Consider the following 13908-nt stretch of genomic DNA (forward strand, 5'->3'; position numbering starts at 1 on the left):
GCATATTGGGTTGGACCATCACTTTATTTTGCTAGAGGGAATGTTTGAATACAGATTTTATCTTATTTTTATTTTTTATTTTTTTAAGGTGCAAGACAGTTTCAGAAGCAAAGGGCTTAGGTTTTGGCAGCAAAGAGCAGAAGTAAATTCTTTGTACTGTCTTCCCAAATGCTGAGAGTCTGCACTGGTTGTGTGTGTATGTGTGTGCTTGCATGTGTTTATGTTGTGTGTGCATATGTGTGTGTGTGTGTGTGTGTGTGTGTGTCTTTGCATAGGTTTGCAATGTGCTATTGCTTTCTGTGCCTGCCCTGAATCCTTCTGTATAAACCTTTGCATTATCATTGTTGTCTTACGGAACAGAATATGCAACAGAATATTCTGGTTCTTTTTTCCTTATTATCCTACAATCTCTTAAAAATGTTAAGACACATTCCACAAATTACACCTTGAGAGGAGAAAATATAATTTCATACGCTAAATCACACTACACTTTCTTTAAAACAAAAGGAGGAAAGAAAACTGTTATTTTTTTTGAGTGTTCCCATATGCTAGGCACTGTGCCAGGGGCTCTGCAAGCATTTTCTTATTTAATTACCAGAACAATCCTAGGAGGTGGTTATTATTATTATCATCATCCTTTTATAGATAAGGAAACTGAAGCATTTGTAAATATTCCTTTTCCCTGTTATAAAATTTATATAGACTCAAGGGGTAAATTTTGGAAAATACGAAAAGTATTAAGAAAAATAGTCAGATCAGCTGTCGGCCCATCACCCAGAGATCTGCTGTGTGACTCACCGTCCAGTGTTTTGTCTCAGGATGTCTAATTTTTTATAGTTGGGAGTCACATAATTTAGATCTATCCATTTTTTAAATTCAGCTCTTCTCAATTCATATTACATAAGTTCATTTTCCACCGTATCCTCAAGGATTAAAAATAATTTATCAACTTAGTTAAATGGTCGCACAGTATTGTGTTAGGTGATACCGTTATATGTAATCATTCCGTTATAGCTAAACCTTTATTCAACTTCCAATTTTTTGGCCATTATAAATAATGCCAAAATGGACATCTTAATTTTCTTCCCCGTTTTAATTTGGTCCCTTTGCCTGCCATTCCCTATTTAATGTATTGGAAACCTTTAAGTCCTTTGATGAAGGAATGAAGGAACGAAATGGCAAATGTCTTGTGCATATGACGTAAATAATTTAAATCTGTTTATAATAATCATCATCATAAAATTAACATATAAATGTATTCCTCAGCATTACTATATACCTGTCTGCACTTCTTTGGCTCGGTATAAAGAAAGAAATGAATACCAAATATAGGGATTTTTTTTTCTCCCTTCCACCAAAGTGATGTCTTCCTAAAGTAATTGATATAGGTGGTGTGCATTGTTCAGGGGAATATGCTATAATTCACTTCACAAGCTAAATAGATAGTATGAAGCAGGGGAGAGGCAGCTGACTGTCAGAGAGATAGAGGCCGAGGGATGAAAATATAAAAGGTGGCAAGTCATTTGTTCAAATGTTGGCTGATAAAAACAGTCAAGACGGATTGAAGTCTTAAGTTGATTTGACTTATTTTCCTCAGTGATGAAGGCCAGGGTGTTTCCAGTCTTTCAAAACATCTAGAGTTTAAAATAAGCTACCTAGAGGGGCCTTTAAATCACGATTCATCACTGGTAGAGGGAGGATTGGATGGTATTTCCAAATTGAACTAGAGCCTCCCTGAAATATTTCTAAGAAGAATGCTTCCCCTCTTGTTATCTTTCTGCCTCGCCAGCAGCAATAGAAACTCCGTCGCTGAGCTGGCTCTGTATTTTCTGAAAAGTATGTTTGATGTGTATTGTAGTAGCATGGGTTTTCCCAATTCCCTGAAGCCCTACAATTTCACGAAGGGCAGTCGATCCGAGCGTAGGCATGGCGTGGTGGAGAGAGCCCCGGCTTTGGAATGGTACAGACCTGGTTTTGAAACCTGACTTAGCTCCTGACCTTGAGCAAACAATGAAGCTCCCTCTGCCTCCTTCTTCCTTGGTAAACTATCCCCTCGTGTCCTTGCAGAGATTCAATAGATGTTTGTGAAGCGGTTGCCACGGTGTCTGGCATAAAGTAGGTGCTCAAGAAATAGTAGCTGCGATTATTATAAAAAATGACGGTGATGAGACGTTAGAAATGTCAAGTTAGTTTACAATGAAAGCATCAACGTCAGGGGCCCAGCTCTGGAACCGAACAACGTACAGTCATACGTGTCCTGTGTTTGTCCGCTGAAGAGCTCAAGTTAAATGCTTCAGGGCACGACCAGTGAATTTGGTGAACACGAGACCATATTGGATACTTAAAGGGACTGGGAACTCACCTGTGTGTCTGTTGAGAGTTAGTGAAAATGATGTTATATAGATTAATTTTACCAAGAGTGAAGCGACCTGTCATTTTAGATAGATTTAACCAATTTTTTTTTCTGTTTTGCTCCCTAAATTAAATTAGCTCATACATCCTATTCCTCTACTATTGGGGCACCCTAGTGATTACTACAACACTCTGAGTGCAAAATATAACGATTCTGAGTTAATATTATGAGCCGGTTTTATGAGTGAGACTCAGGGTTTAAAGGGACAATCAAGGTTACCTGGGTAAAGCCAGGATTTGAACCTGGGTTCCGTGAATCTGTAATCTCTGAGTCTGTTTACTGTCTTATAAACAGGTGGTTCTTTCTCAAAGATAGAAATTAAAATTAGGAGTATAGGAACAGAAGAGAAGGATGGGTCAGTATTAAGAATATAATAATGTATTCATCAGGAATTAGTGTATGGTATAGAACTTAAACATACAGGAAAGATGAAATAAATAACATTCATCACAAATTCTTTATTAAGCCAAAAAACTATATTCCATTATAAGCATCTTAAATATATATATAACTTTATATATACCCTTGGCATTCATTGGTAAATCATCCCAAGATCCTAACATAAATATTTTCATCCTTTTTTTTTTTTTAAATGCTGGTGTTCATGATTAATACATTCATTCAACAAATTCTAGTTTTAGCACCTGCTTTGTGCCAACAGTTTTCTAGGTGGTAAGAATACATTTGTATTGTGATGTGTTTCTATTTATATTATTTATAACATTTTTTATAACATTAACATGTTTATTTATTTATTTATTTATTATTATTTATTTATAACAATTTGTTTAAAAAAATAATTAGAGTGGCTTCTGGCTTTTTCCTGTCAAAATTTTATTATCTCTTGCTTGTGTTGCAACATCCTTTAGTGGCATAGATGTTGTTGTCTCTGGAGTTGCATGTAACCACGTATTCAACAGAAAAGAGTCTGTGTTTGCCTATTGTGTGACACAGCCCACCTGTGTCAGTGATCACATCGATGTAAATACCAGCTATCATATTTTATAGTGAAGAAACTCTAGAGAGCCACTTTGTCCAAATATTTTTTTTTTTTGCTAATGAAAATACGGAAACACAAAAATTCTGGAGTTGATGTAGAGTAACCCAAAGTTAAGACATTTTAAATATTCTCAAAGTGTCCTTCAAGGAAAGATCAGTATGAGTGTTCTTGACGTTTCTGCACTGACCTTAGTGCAGACTCCAGTCATCAGGAGGCTCTTCTTCTAACTTTGTCGTGCAAGTGGCATTCTGATTTCAGGTTAATCTCAAGCAACAAGCAGGACTTTTTGTATGTGCGTCTCTACAAAAAAAGAATTTTGATTGGAGTGACAGCTGCTCGTGAGGCTTTAGTGATACAAGCCAACTGCTTATCAGGCTATCTATGAAGAGAGGGTGGGAGCTGGTGTGATTTAAGAATTCACTAGGGACGCCTGGGTGGCTCAGAGGTTGAGTGTCTGCCTTTGGCTCTGGGTGTCATCCCGGGCCCCAGGATTGAGTCCCACGTCGGGCTCCCTGCATGGAGCCTGCTTCTCCCTCTGCCCTTGTCTCTGTCTCTGTCTGTCTCTCGCTGTGCCTCTCATGAATAAATAAATAGGATCATTAAAAAAAAAAAGAATTGATTATATAAGATGTTAGTGAGGAAAGATTGGCCATTTTTGTCCTGTGTTTTATAAATGTCTGAGGCCGACTGCAATTGGTGTTCTTTACCTGGAAAAACTTGCTCAACATAAAGTCAATAAATACAAGGGATGGTAAGAATGAAAGAAAAAAAAAGTAAAGGAATTTCCTTATTTCCTGTCTAAAATCTAAATGGCTGAGGTAGTTAGAAGCAAGGGCCAAAAGTCAGCCTGGTGCTGGAGAGCTTGAGGGACCACAGCCTTTGCGGCAAACAGCTTGTGAGGTCGGTGAGCGTGCTGCATGGTACCCTGCTTTTTCCTAAAATTTCCTTTCCCAGAATTGTTTGTAATATTATATCCAAAACTAGTTTTATTGATTCCCTCATTAATTCAGGGCACCTAATATAGCACAGGACTTTGCCTTTCTACCTTCATTAGTCACCATTTGGTTCTGAGGATTCTCTGAATATGGGTAGGAAAGCCAAAAATAGCTAATTCTTAAAGGTGGAGGTAACTCAGTATAACTATATTACCCATCAATAGTTCCCTTTACCACCAGAATTTACACTCACAGGTGCAAAAGCAAAATGGACATCTGTTCAGACTCCACTGTGAGCGTGCACACCATTCCCTGCAATAAAGGAGAGGAGGGGAAAAAAAAATCATTTTGCACCCTCAGATAAGTAAAACATGCTGGGGATGCAGTAGTCAACAGAAGAAAAAGTCCCTATAAAATACAAAAAAAATAAAAAATAAAAAATAAAAAGTAAAAAGAGTCTTACCCTCTTTCCTGTCACTTCGGACATTTCTGTTTTGTAACATTCTAGATAAAACACAGAAATGTCCTCTGAGAGTAGGATTCTTCATACTTCCAGAAAGGACTTTTGTTTTCCCTTCAAGGAAGTGCTTTCAAAAGAATGAATTTATTTGCAAGACGCTTTCTGTTATGTTTCTAAGATGTCTCTCCTCATTTGCAAGACCAGCAGAAATATTTGATTTTTTTATAAACGTCACTGGAGAAAAATCAGAAATATTTACAATCAGAATTTCACGTTGCATCCATCATTGCTACCACACGACGATTTTGTTAAGGGGCTATGTGAAGTCTGTGGGGCTTTTCACAAGAGCCGACTTGGACTGGTTCAAGAATTCAAGAAAGACCATGGTTTAATTTATACCCGTGTCTTTTCCCTCTTGTTTTACTGAGGTTGACTTAGTCTTCTCCGGGCATGAAGTGTTTCCCTGTACCTTTCAGTCTGGGGGTGAATCTGTGCCACTCTCGCTGGGGTGCTCCCAAGGTACTAGGATAGATGGATGGACCGTTCGTTCCTCCTGCCCGAAAGGAGAGCAGCCAGGTGGGGAGTAGGTGAAGTTCTGAAGACTCTGCCTCCCTCCCACTCACCTGACTCTTATGTTCAGTGAAATCTATCCCATTAGACAGGAAAATTAGTCCAGCGTCTCCTCTTACCTCGCCACTTGAGTTGTTGAGGAACCTTGGGTAAATCATTTCACACTGCAAGCAGGGGACAGGACATGGTTATTTTTAAAATATATTGATTGAATATGTTGCTGTTGATCAGAAATATTAAAGTTTGTTCTGATTACCTCCTGGGATTGTTAAAGACTAAAATGTGTCAAAAATTAGCGTTTTAGGGGCACCTGGGTGGCTCAGTCGGTTAAGCATCTGCCTTCGGCTTGGATCCAGCCACACATCGGGCTCTCTGCGTGGGGGGGGAGCCTGCTTCTCTCTCTCTCTATTGTTCCCTCTGCTTGTGCTCTCTTGCTCTCTCTGTCAAATCCACAGATGAAATCTTTAAAAAAAAATTAGTGTTTTAAATGCTTACTACTCCTTTTTTTTTAAGATTTATTTATTTATTCATGAGACACACACACACACAGAGAGAGAGAAAGAGAGAGAGAGAGGCAGAGACACAGGCAGGGGGAGAAGCAGGCTCCTCGCAGGGAGCCCGATGCAGGACTCAATCCCGAATCCCGGGATCACGACCTGAGCCGAAGGCAGGCGCCCAACCTCTGAGCCACTCAGGGGTCCCTAATGCTTACTACTCCTTACCCTCTGTACACATATTACCTAATCTTCTACTCTCTCTTCCTTTCTCTCTCTCTCTCTCTGTGAACACATATAGATTTTTCAAAATATTTATTTAACATACTCTATGTAATTATGTATAAATTTATAGATGTATCATTTATAAATTATACTTAAATGTGAATAATATATATATAAATAAAATGACAATGGAATATTGGGTATATATATTCTCTGCAAATATAAATATACACAAAATATATGTACCAATAAAATGTATGAACATATATATATGTTAATAAAAGTTGGGTATAGTTTTTACGGTATATCGATCGGATAAGTTGTTATTGAGCCACGTACTCTTGAATTGGACGATTGAGTTAATGACAAGAGTGTGTCTAACTCGACGTGGGTTTCTTGCAGATTCAAACTCAGATGACTTTGACCCTGCTTCCACCAAGAGCAAGTATGACTCTCTGGATTTCGATAGTTTACTGAAAGAAGCTCAGAGAAGCTTGCGCAGGTAACATGTTCCCTGGCTGAAGATGACAGAGGGACGGTGAATACCTCACGGGACAGCGCGTCCTTCCCTAACTGACTATTGCAAGTCATACTTAGGAATTTCTCCTACTTTACACTCTCTGTATAAAAACAAAACAAAACAACAACAATACAACAAGAACAACAACAATGGTTTACATGAACACAGCTGCTGAAGAGGCAAGAGACAGGATGGATATCCAGTAAGCACATGTGTATTCATGGGTGTCAGCTTTCTTTCCCTGGAGTCTCTTGGTGATGGAGAGTGTGTGTGTGTGTGTGTGTGTGTGTGTGTGTGCACGCGCGTGTGGGTGCGTGTATGTGTGTGCGCATGCACGCGCCTGGTTTGGGGAAAGCATGTATGTACAGGTGGGGACTGGGGGCACCTGACCAGAGTGTGCCAGGGCAAACCGCTTCAAATGGCAGCAGTTCCGTGAAGACACACTTAAAACCTAGAACTTCAAAATGTTCATATTCTATTCAAAAAGAAAAAAAATGCATAAATTCAAAAAAGGAAAGAAAACTAACCAACCAACCACAAACCACCCTAAAATGACAGCCACTGATGTCTGGGCATCAACCTCTGTACTCTGTTTTTTAAGAAAGTGCAAAATCAACTTGAAGCAAGCTTTCTCTCATAACATAATGGTTATATGACAATCCCGAAGAAACCACAGGTTGTGTAGAACTAATACCCTTTCTCTCTCTCTCTCTCTCTCTCTCTCTCTCTCTCTCTCTCTCTCCATCTCTCCCTCCATCTCTCTCTCTCTCTCTCTCTTCCTTCCTGTCTCTCTGTCTCTCCCCCTCCTCTTTTTCCCTTTGGCCATGGAGTCTGGGTGGGAGAGGATGCTGCGGGCACCGGAATGCTAAACTTTCCTAACATTTTGAAGTTTCTGTAGTTCATCCTCTATCCTGACACCCATGTAAATGTCCAAAATGTTGATCTTCCACTGCAAATTTCAAAAGCCTTGTCAATGGTCAAGCGTGCAGCTTGTTCAGTGGTTCTTTCTGAGGAGCGGGCACGGTGTTACATTACTACTGAGAGTTGGCTAGAACTCTCTGGTATGTGTTCAGATAGTGTAACTGCTACATTCTCTGATGTAGTGAAGTATTTACAGATGTTAAATGGAGTATTTTTATTTTGTGTACATACTATACAACAATGTTCTTTTTTTGTTACAGCTATGCACTGTAAATGCAGCCTTCTTTTCAAAACTGCTAAATTTTTCTTAATCAAGAATATTCAAATGTAATTATGAGGTGATACAATTATTGTACACTAACATATCTAGAAGCTGAACTTACTGCTTATATATATTTGATTGTAAAAACAAACAAAAAAAAAGACAGTGTGTGTGTCCGTCGAGTGCAACAACAACAAAATGATGCTTTATGCACATCCATCCCTTCTTAGGTGAGCTTCGATCTAAGCATCTTGTCAAGAAATATCCTAGCCCCCTAAAGGTAGTAACCACTTATGCGATATTTTTCCACATTTTCTTGTTGCTTGTTTTTCTTTGAAGTTTTATACACTGGATTTGTTAGGGGAATGAAATTTTCTCATCTAAAATTTTTCTAGGAGATATCATGATTTTATGTAAAGTCTCTCAATGGGTAACCATTAAGAAATGTTTTTATTTTCTCTATCAACAGTAGTTTTGAAACTAGAGGTCAGAAATCTTTTTAAAATGCTGTTTCGTTTTAATTTTTGTGATTTTAATTTGATACAAAATGCTGAGGTAATAATTACAGTATGATTTTTACAATAATCAATGTGTGTCTGAAGACTATTCTTGAAGCCAGTATCTCTTTCCCTTGGCAGAGTATGATGATGGTATTTATCTGTATTTTTTACAGTTATGCATCCTGTATAAATACTGATAATTCATTCCTTTGTTTACTAAAGAGACATATTTATCAGTTGCAGATAGCCTATTTATTATAAATTATGAGATGATGAAAATAATAAAGCCAGTGGAAATTTTCTACCTAGGATGCATGGCAATTGTCAGGTTGGAGTTGAAATGTTTCATTTGGGAAATTCAGCTTTTGCAGAAGCGGTGTTTCTACTTGCACTAGCTTGGCCTCTGACGTGACCATGATGTTGTTCTTGATGACATTGCTTCTGCTAAATTCAATAAAAACTTCAGAAAAACCTCCATTTTGAGCATCAGGATTTCATCTGAGTGTGGAGCCCCTGGAAAGGAAGTCAGTAAAGTTTGGAGTGTGTATTCAAGTTTCTAAATTGAGATTCGATTACAGTTTGGCCGACACGACTTTTCTGGAAGATGTGATATACCTACTACTTAATCGTTCTTTTTCCTTTCTCTCGCCCAACACAATCTTATAAAACGGATTTCACCCCCAGGCCAATGCAGCTAATTTTGATAGCTGCATTCATTTATCACCAGCATATTGTGTTCTGAGTGAATCCACTGTCTGTCCTGTCGGATGCTTGCTTGATTTTTTGGCTTCTTATTTCTAAGTAGATAGAAAGCAATAAAAAAAAATATGAAATAAAAGAACTTGTTCACAGGTTCTGCGTTACGGCAGTAACATATCTTTAATCCGCCTAATTCTTGTTGTTCTGTAGGTTAAATGCAGATATTTTAACTCTGTGTGAACGCCAAACTAAAGTTTACAGTCTTTCTTTCTGAATTTTGAGTATCTTCTGTTGTAGAATAATAATAATAAAAAGACTATTAAGAGCAATAAATTATTTTTAAGAAATCAATATTTAGTAAATCATATTATGTGTTCAAGGACCAGATGCGTTCTCTACTTTGCCTTTAAATTTTTGTGATCCAATTTTAAATACATTCTCCTTTTTGCCCTGGATTGTTGACATGAGTAAAATACTTGGTTTCTTTTCTTACTTATCAAAAGACAATGCTACAGATTTCATGTTGAGGATTAATTTATCCCCACTCTGGCCTGACAAATATTGTTACCATGAAGATAGTTTTCCTCTATGGACTTCAAATTGCATCTAAAATTAGTGCAAAGAGAGAATCACTAACCCATCTGAATAGAGCTTTTTGTATCTTACGCCGACCCTGTGGGTAGTCCATCAAAATGTAAACTGTGTTCCTTCTATTTTTATTTTTAATTTTTTTTTTGGAGAGAATATTTCAAGTGAACACATGCACCCCATCATCACTGGAGGCAAATTTCAGCATAGAACTGTAGGATTTTTAGATGACCGCGGGCCATTGCCTTCATGCTGTGGTAAGTACCACATCTACAATTTTGGTAACCGAACTGGTGCTTTAGAAATGTGGGTTTTTTTCTTTTTTAAAGAGATGTAGCAGAATAATTCTTCCAGTGCAACAAAATCAATTTTTGCTAAACGACTCTGAGAACAACGCGGTTGGGCTGTCAACAGTCAAAGCAGCAGAGAGGGAACTTTGCACTATTGGGGTATGATGGTTGGGTCAGTTGAAAAAAGGAAACCTTTTCATGCCTTTAGATGTGAGCTTACAGTAGGTAATGATTATGTGTCCTTTTTTGATGGCTGTAACGAGAACTTCAATCACTGTAGTCTAAAGACCTGATCTATAGATGACCTAGAATAGCCATGTAATATAATGTGATGATTCTAAATTTGTACCTATGTGACAGACATTTTCAATAATGTGAACTGCTGATTTGATGGAGCTACTTTAAGATTTGTAGGTGAAAGTGTAACACTGTTGGTTGAACTATGCTGAAGAGGGAAAGTGAGCGATTAGTTCAGCCCTTGCCGGGCTTTTTTTTTTTTTTTTTTTTTCCACCTGCCAATTCTACATGTATTGTTGTGGTTTTATTCATTGTATGAAAATTCCTGTGATTTTTTTTTAAATGTGCAGTACACATCAGCCTCACTGAGCTAATAAAGGGAAACGAATGTTTCAAATCTACTTCTGCTTTTCTTATTTATTATAACCAAACTCCTGGCATGTTTCTCAGATCAGTACACATTACTTGCTTTTCATTATCCTGTTTCCTCTCTGGATCTCCCCCCTTCTCTCCCTGCTTCTGCATGTTCATGGATGGATCTCAGCTCTAAGGTAACGTAGACCTGTGCTTTACCTTCTCTCCTTTCACATGGCAAAGGTGGAAGTGGTTTCTACAACGAGAAACGACGTGGGACTTTGAGAAATGGGTTCACTCCGTCTTTGTATAGAAAGTCTGTATTTTTGAGTACAAGCCATTGCCCCCAGTGAGAATCCTGCTGAATATTCAGCTTAGGGATTGCTTTCTAAGCAATTCAGATGGGCTGAACACGTTTCAAGGACTTGTAACAGGATGCAGCCCCCATCGCATGTAAGTCATATGGGACGAGGTGATAGCTCAGCTTGCTGTCAGGATGTCTGTTCTCTGTGCCTCGCAGGTGACTGGTGGCCTGATGACAGAGATGACAGAGGATGCACTTGCACGTGCTCTGCCCTCTTCCGATTTCACATGGTTGTCCCCACTCCCAGCCACCTGCATTGCAAGACCCACTATACACATGGCATTGGGGGAAGGGGGCTAAATATATCGCAGCCCTCGCCCCCCATCTCCTAGAGAAAAAAGGGTTTGTAATTACTGGAAATGTGATAGAGCTATCAATAGTACATTGGAATCGGCTAAATAACCCAAGAAGCACTGTGTTAACTGCTCACTGTTCTATTTCTATTTTATACGACTCTAAGACTTGCCAGTCATTTTTATCAAAACAGAAAATAAAAATTAACATGATCTTACCCAAATATCGCAGTCGCCTTATAACTGCGGGTACCAAGCCCTCCTGGTGGATTGTCCTCAGATTCTGACTTGTCTCCCATAGATGCTTAAATTGTATACGACACTTTTAATCTTCTGGCTGGACTCAGCAAGGACATGAGAAAAAAAAAAGTGCGGGTCTTTCTTTTAAAGGGTTAACCTTTTGCCCTTAAAAACCTTTTGAAAGTAAAGAGGGAATTTGAAGAAACAACAGTAGTAGCCGCTGGTCTGGTGCTAGGATATTCTGATTAAAAATAAAGGATTTATTTTGTGTTGTCCTCAAAACATTAAATCACTTCCATCCTTGATGATACTAATGGCAAAATAATTATTGAAACCAAAATTAGGCTGATAAAAATAAATGAACACTGAATATGAATAGTTTATTTAAAAAGAGCTTGTCTCAATTCAAAAGTCCTCTAAACTAAATCTGTCTCAACTGTACAATGTGATATTCAAAATCCCTTTTCAGCATTGCCGTTTCCTCCCCATTGTAGGATTATTTAGCTAATCATTGGATATAATTTACAGCCCTAACAACATTATTATACTCATTTGACACTAGTGTTACTAGCTACACAGTTGTAACTCAGCATTAATTATAGAATATTTTAACTAAAGCATACTTTTTGCAATATTTACTTTATATGAATCTTACATTTTGCAATTCTTGTTGCCATCCCTTGTTTTCAAACACATTATACACCATTATAAATCAATCTTCGTACTTTATCAAACAGCAGAGAGTAATAAAGAAGGTCACAACTCATAGAGGAGTTCCTTGGAGGTTTGTAACATCATGATTTAAATCTCAGAAAGATTTAATCAAAAGCTGAATTAATCCCTGGGGGAAAAGATGCTATATAGATTCTATTGATGGGCACAAAGCAGCCTATTTCTTTTCATTGGTCTCTGTTAACACGTTGGGAAAAAGAAACATAGTTTTTCTGAGGGAAAGAAAACAAGATTTCCTTGGTGGGGGAAGGGTAATAGGAAATGCCTTTATGCCAAGGGTCTTCCCCTTCATTCAGAATGGTCCGATTCGTTCCACTTACCAGGGCGTTATCTGTTCTTCTAGTGCACGGTTAAGCTAAATGTCCTCCACCCCCTCATTTCCCCCTGCATATCCCACATGATTCCAGTAATTCTGCAAAGTCCCCAAAGCTCCACTCCAGTCAAGCATGTGGAATGTGTGGGTCACATGAGCTGGTTTCCAGGTCCTCTGTTGTAGTCAGGTGACTGCCCCTGGGCAAATTCTCAGCGTTCGGGGACACTGAAAACTTGCAGGAAGAAGTGACCATAAAATGAGAGTATTTCTAGGACCAGGTTCTACCGAAAAGCCTACAGCTCCATGACTAGAATGTACGCTAAAGATACAGAGGCCATCCATCACCTTCCCATATGCCCCTTTTTTGCCCATGATTCCATAGGAATGTGACCGTACTCCCATTAGCTCAAAAACCATTACTTACCATCAGCTGACTTCCAGAAGGGGCAAAGAAGAATTAATTGAAAAAAGTGAGAGAACTTTTAGAGGAGAAAACCAAATGATCCTATAATATTTTCATGATTAAATTAAATGAGCATAATTATACATGCACATATGCACACCAAGGCATTATTATAACCGAGAACCTTAGAATATTATATTGTCTCAAATTTATGCATATAGCACTTACTGAAGGCAAGTAGCTGGTGTGATATTTGAATTTGCATATTGACCATTTTCATATATTTTCATATATTAATTTCTAGTAGGAAGAAGCTGAATTATTAGGAAAAATCCTGGGGTGATTTAGAAAAAATATTGTGCTTCTGCTCGTTTTTGAGCATCAGGGGCACTTAGCAACATTATCTTTTTCCCCCACATAGTTTCCTGTGATGGATTTTCAACAAGATGACATCCAAGTGAAAGCCGAAATTAAATGGGAAGGAAAGAATGTTAAGTGGTAAAATCCTAAATAGCTTATTAGACTACTTAATTGGAGGGAATTTATTTTTGCTGCTGTTAGGAACTCTATAGTCAGGCTCCTCTTTAACAACACTAATTGATGAAAAAAAAAAAAAAGTAGCTATCTGTAACATAGTTACCACAGGATACCCTCCAGCCCCTGTTTAAGGGAATTCACAGGTACTTTCCTTTGATTGACTTCAGTGTTGTTGAAAAACAAGTCCTGTCTTGGTTCATATGGTTGTTTTCTCACTTCACTCCCAACCAGGCCTCTTGCTTATTCCTACCAGAGATTCTCAGTGCACTTAAAAGACTGGAAAGACAAAGCGACCATGCTTGTTCCCAGGTTAACCATTTAGCTAGTTTCCAGCCCGATTGCCATACCCTTCCATCAAGAGGCTAATGTTTCGTGGTGCTTAGAGGCACCACCCCCATAAGAACTTCACCATTTGTTGGCAGGACTATGTGTACACTACCTCAGAGTAATGATTAATTAGTCTGCTTCCTAGAGAAGGTCACGTTAGTAAACTGGTCACATCGCGTGTGATGTCACCACGTTACTTTCATGTCAGGTAACTTAATGATCAAGCTCAAT

General features: G+C 38.3%; 1 protein-coding gene and 1 long non-coding RNA gene across 4 annotated transcripts in view; one reads left to right on the forward strand and one right to left on the reverse strand.

Moving 5' to 3' along the window:
* PPARGC1A (PPARG coactivator 1 alpha) overlaps positions 1-10515 on the forward strand; it is a 641119-nt gene extending 630604 nt beyond the window's left edge. For all 3 annotated transcript variants that reach the window (XM_041753717.1, XM_041753715.1, XM_041753716.1), the window contains one exon: positions 6500-10515. In XM_041753717.1, the coding sequence (XP_041609651.1) occupies positions 6500-6603 (104 nt within the window). In that variant the 3' untranslated portion in view covers positions 6604-10515. The remainder of the gene's footprint in view (positions 1-6499) is intronic.
* On the reverse strand, positions 705-13636 carry LOC121490102. The gene is made up of 6 exons (XR_005987501.1): positions 12418-13636; positions 11345-11462; positions 5498-5542; positions 4812-5042; positions 4602-4660; positions 705-3713 (listed from the first exon to the last, which is right to left on the reverse strand). It is a non-coding gene; the product is annotated as an uncharacterized LOC121490102 (long non-coding RNA).
* Positions 13637-13908: the final 272 nt, after the last annotated feature.

The sequence above is a fragment of the Vulpes lagopus genome, chromosome 4, assembly GCF_018345385.1.
Source record: "Vulpes lagopus strain Blue_001 chromosome 4, ASM1834538v1, whole genome shotgun sequence".
Taxonomy (NCBI): Eukaryota; Metazoa; Chordata; class Mammalia; order Carnivora; family Canidae; genus Vulpes; species Vulpes lagopus.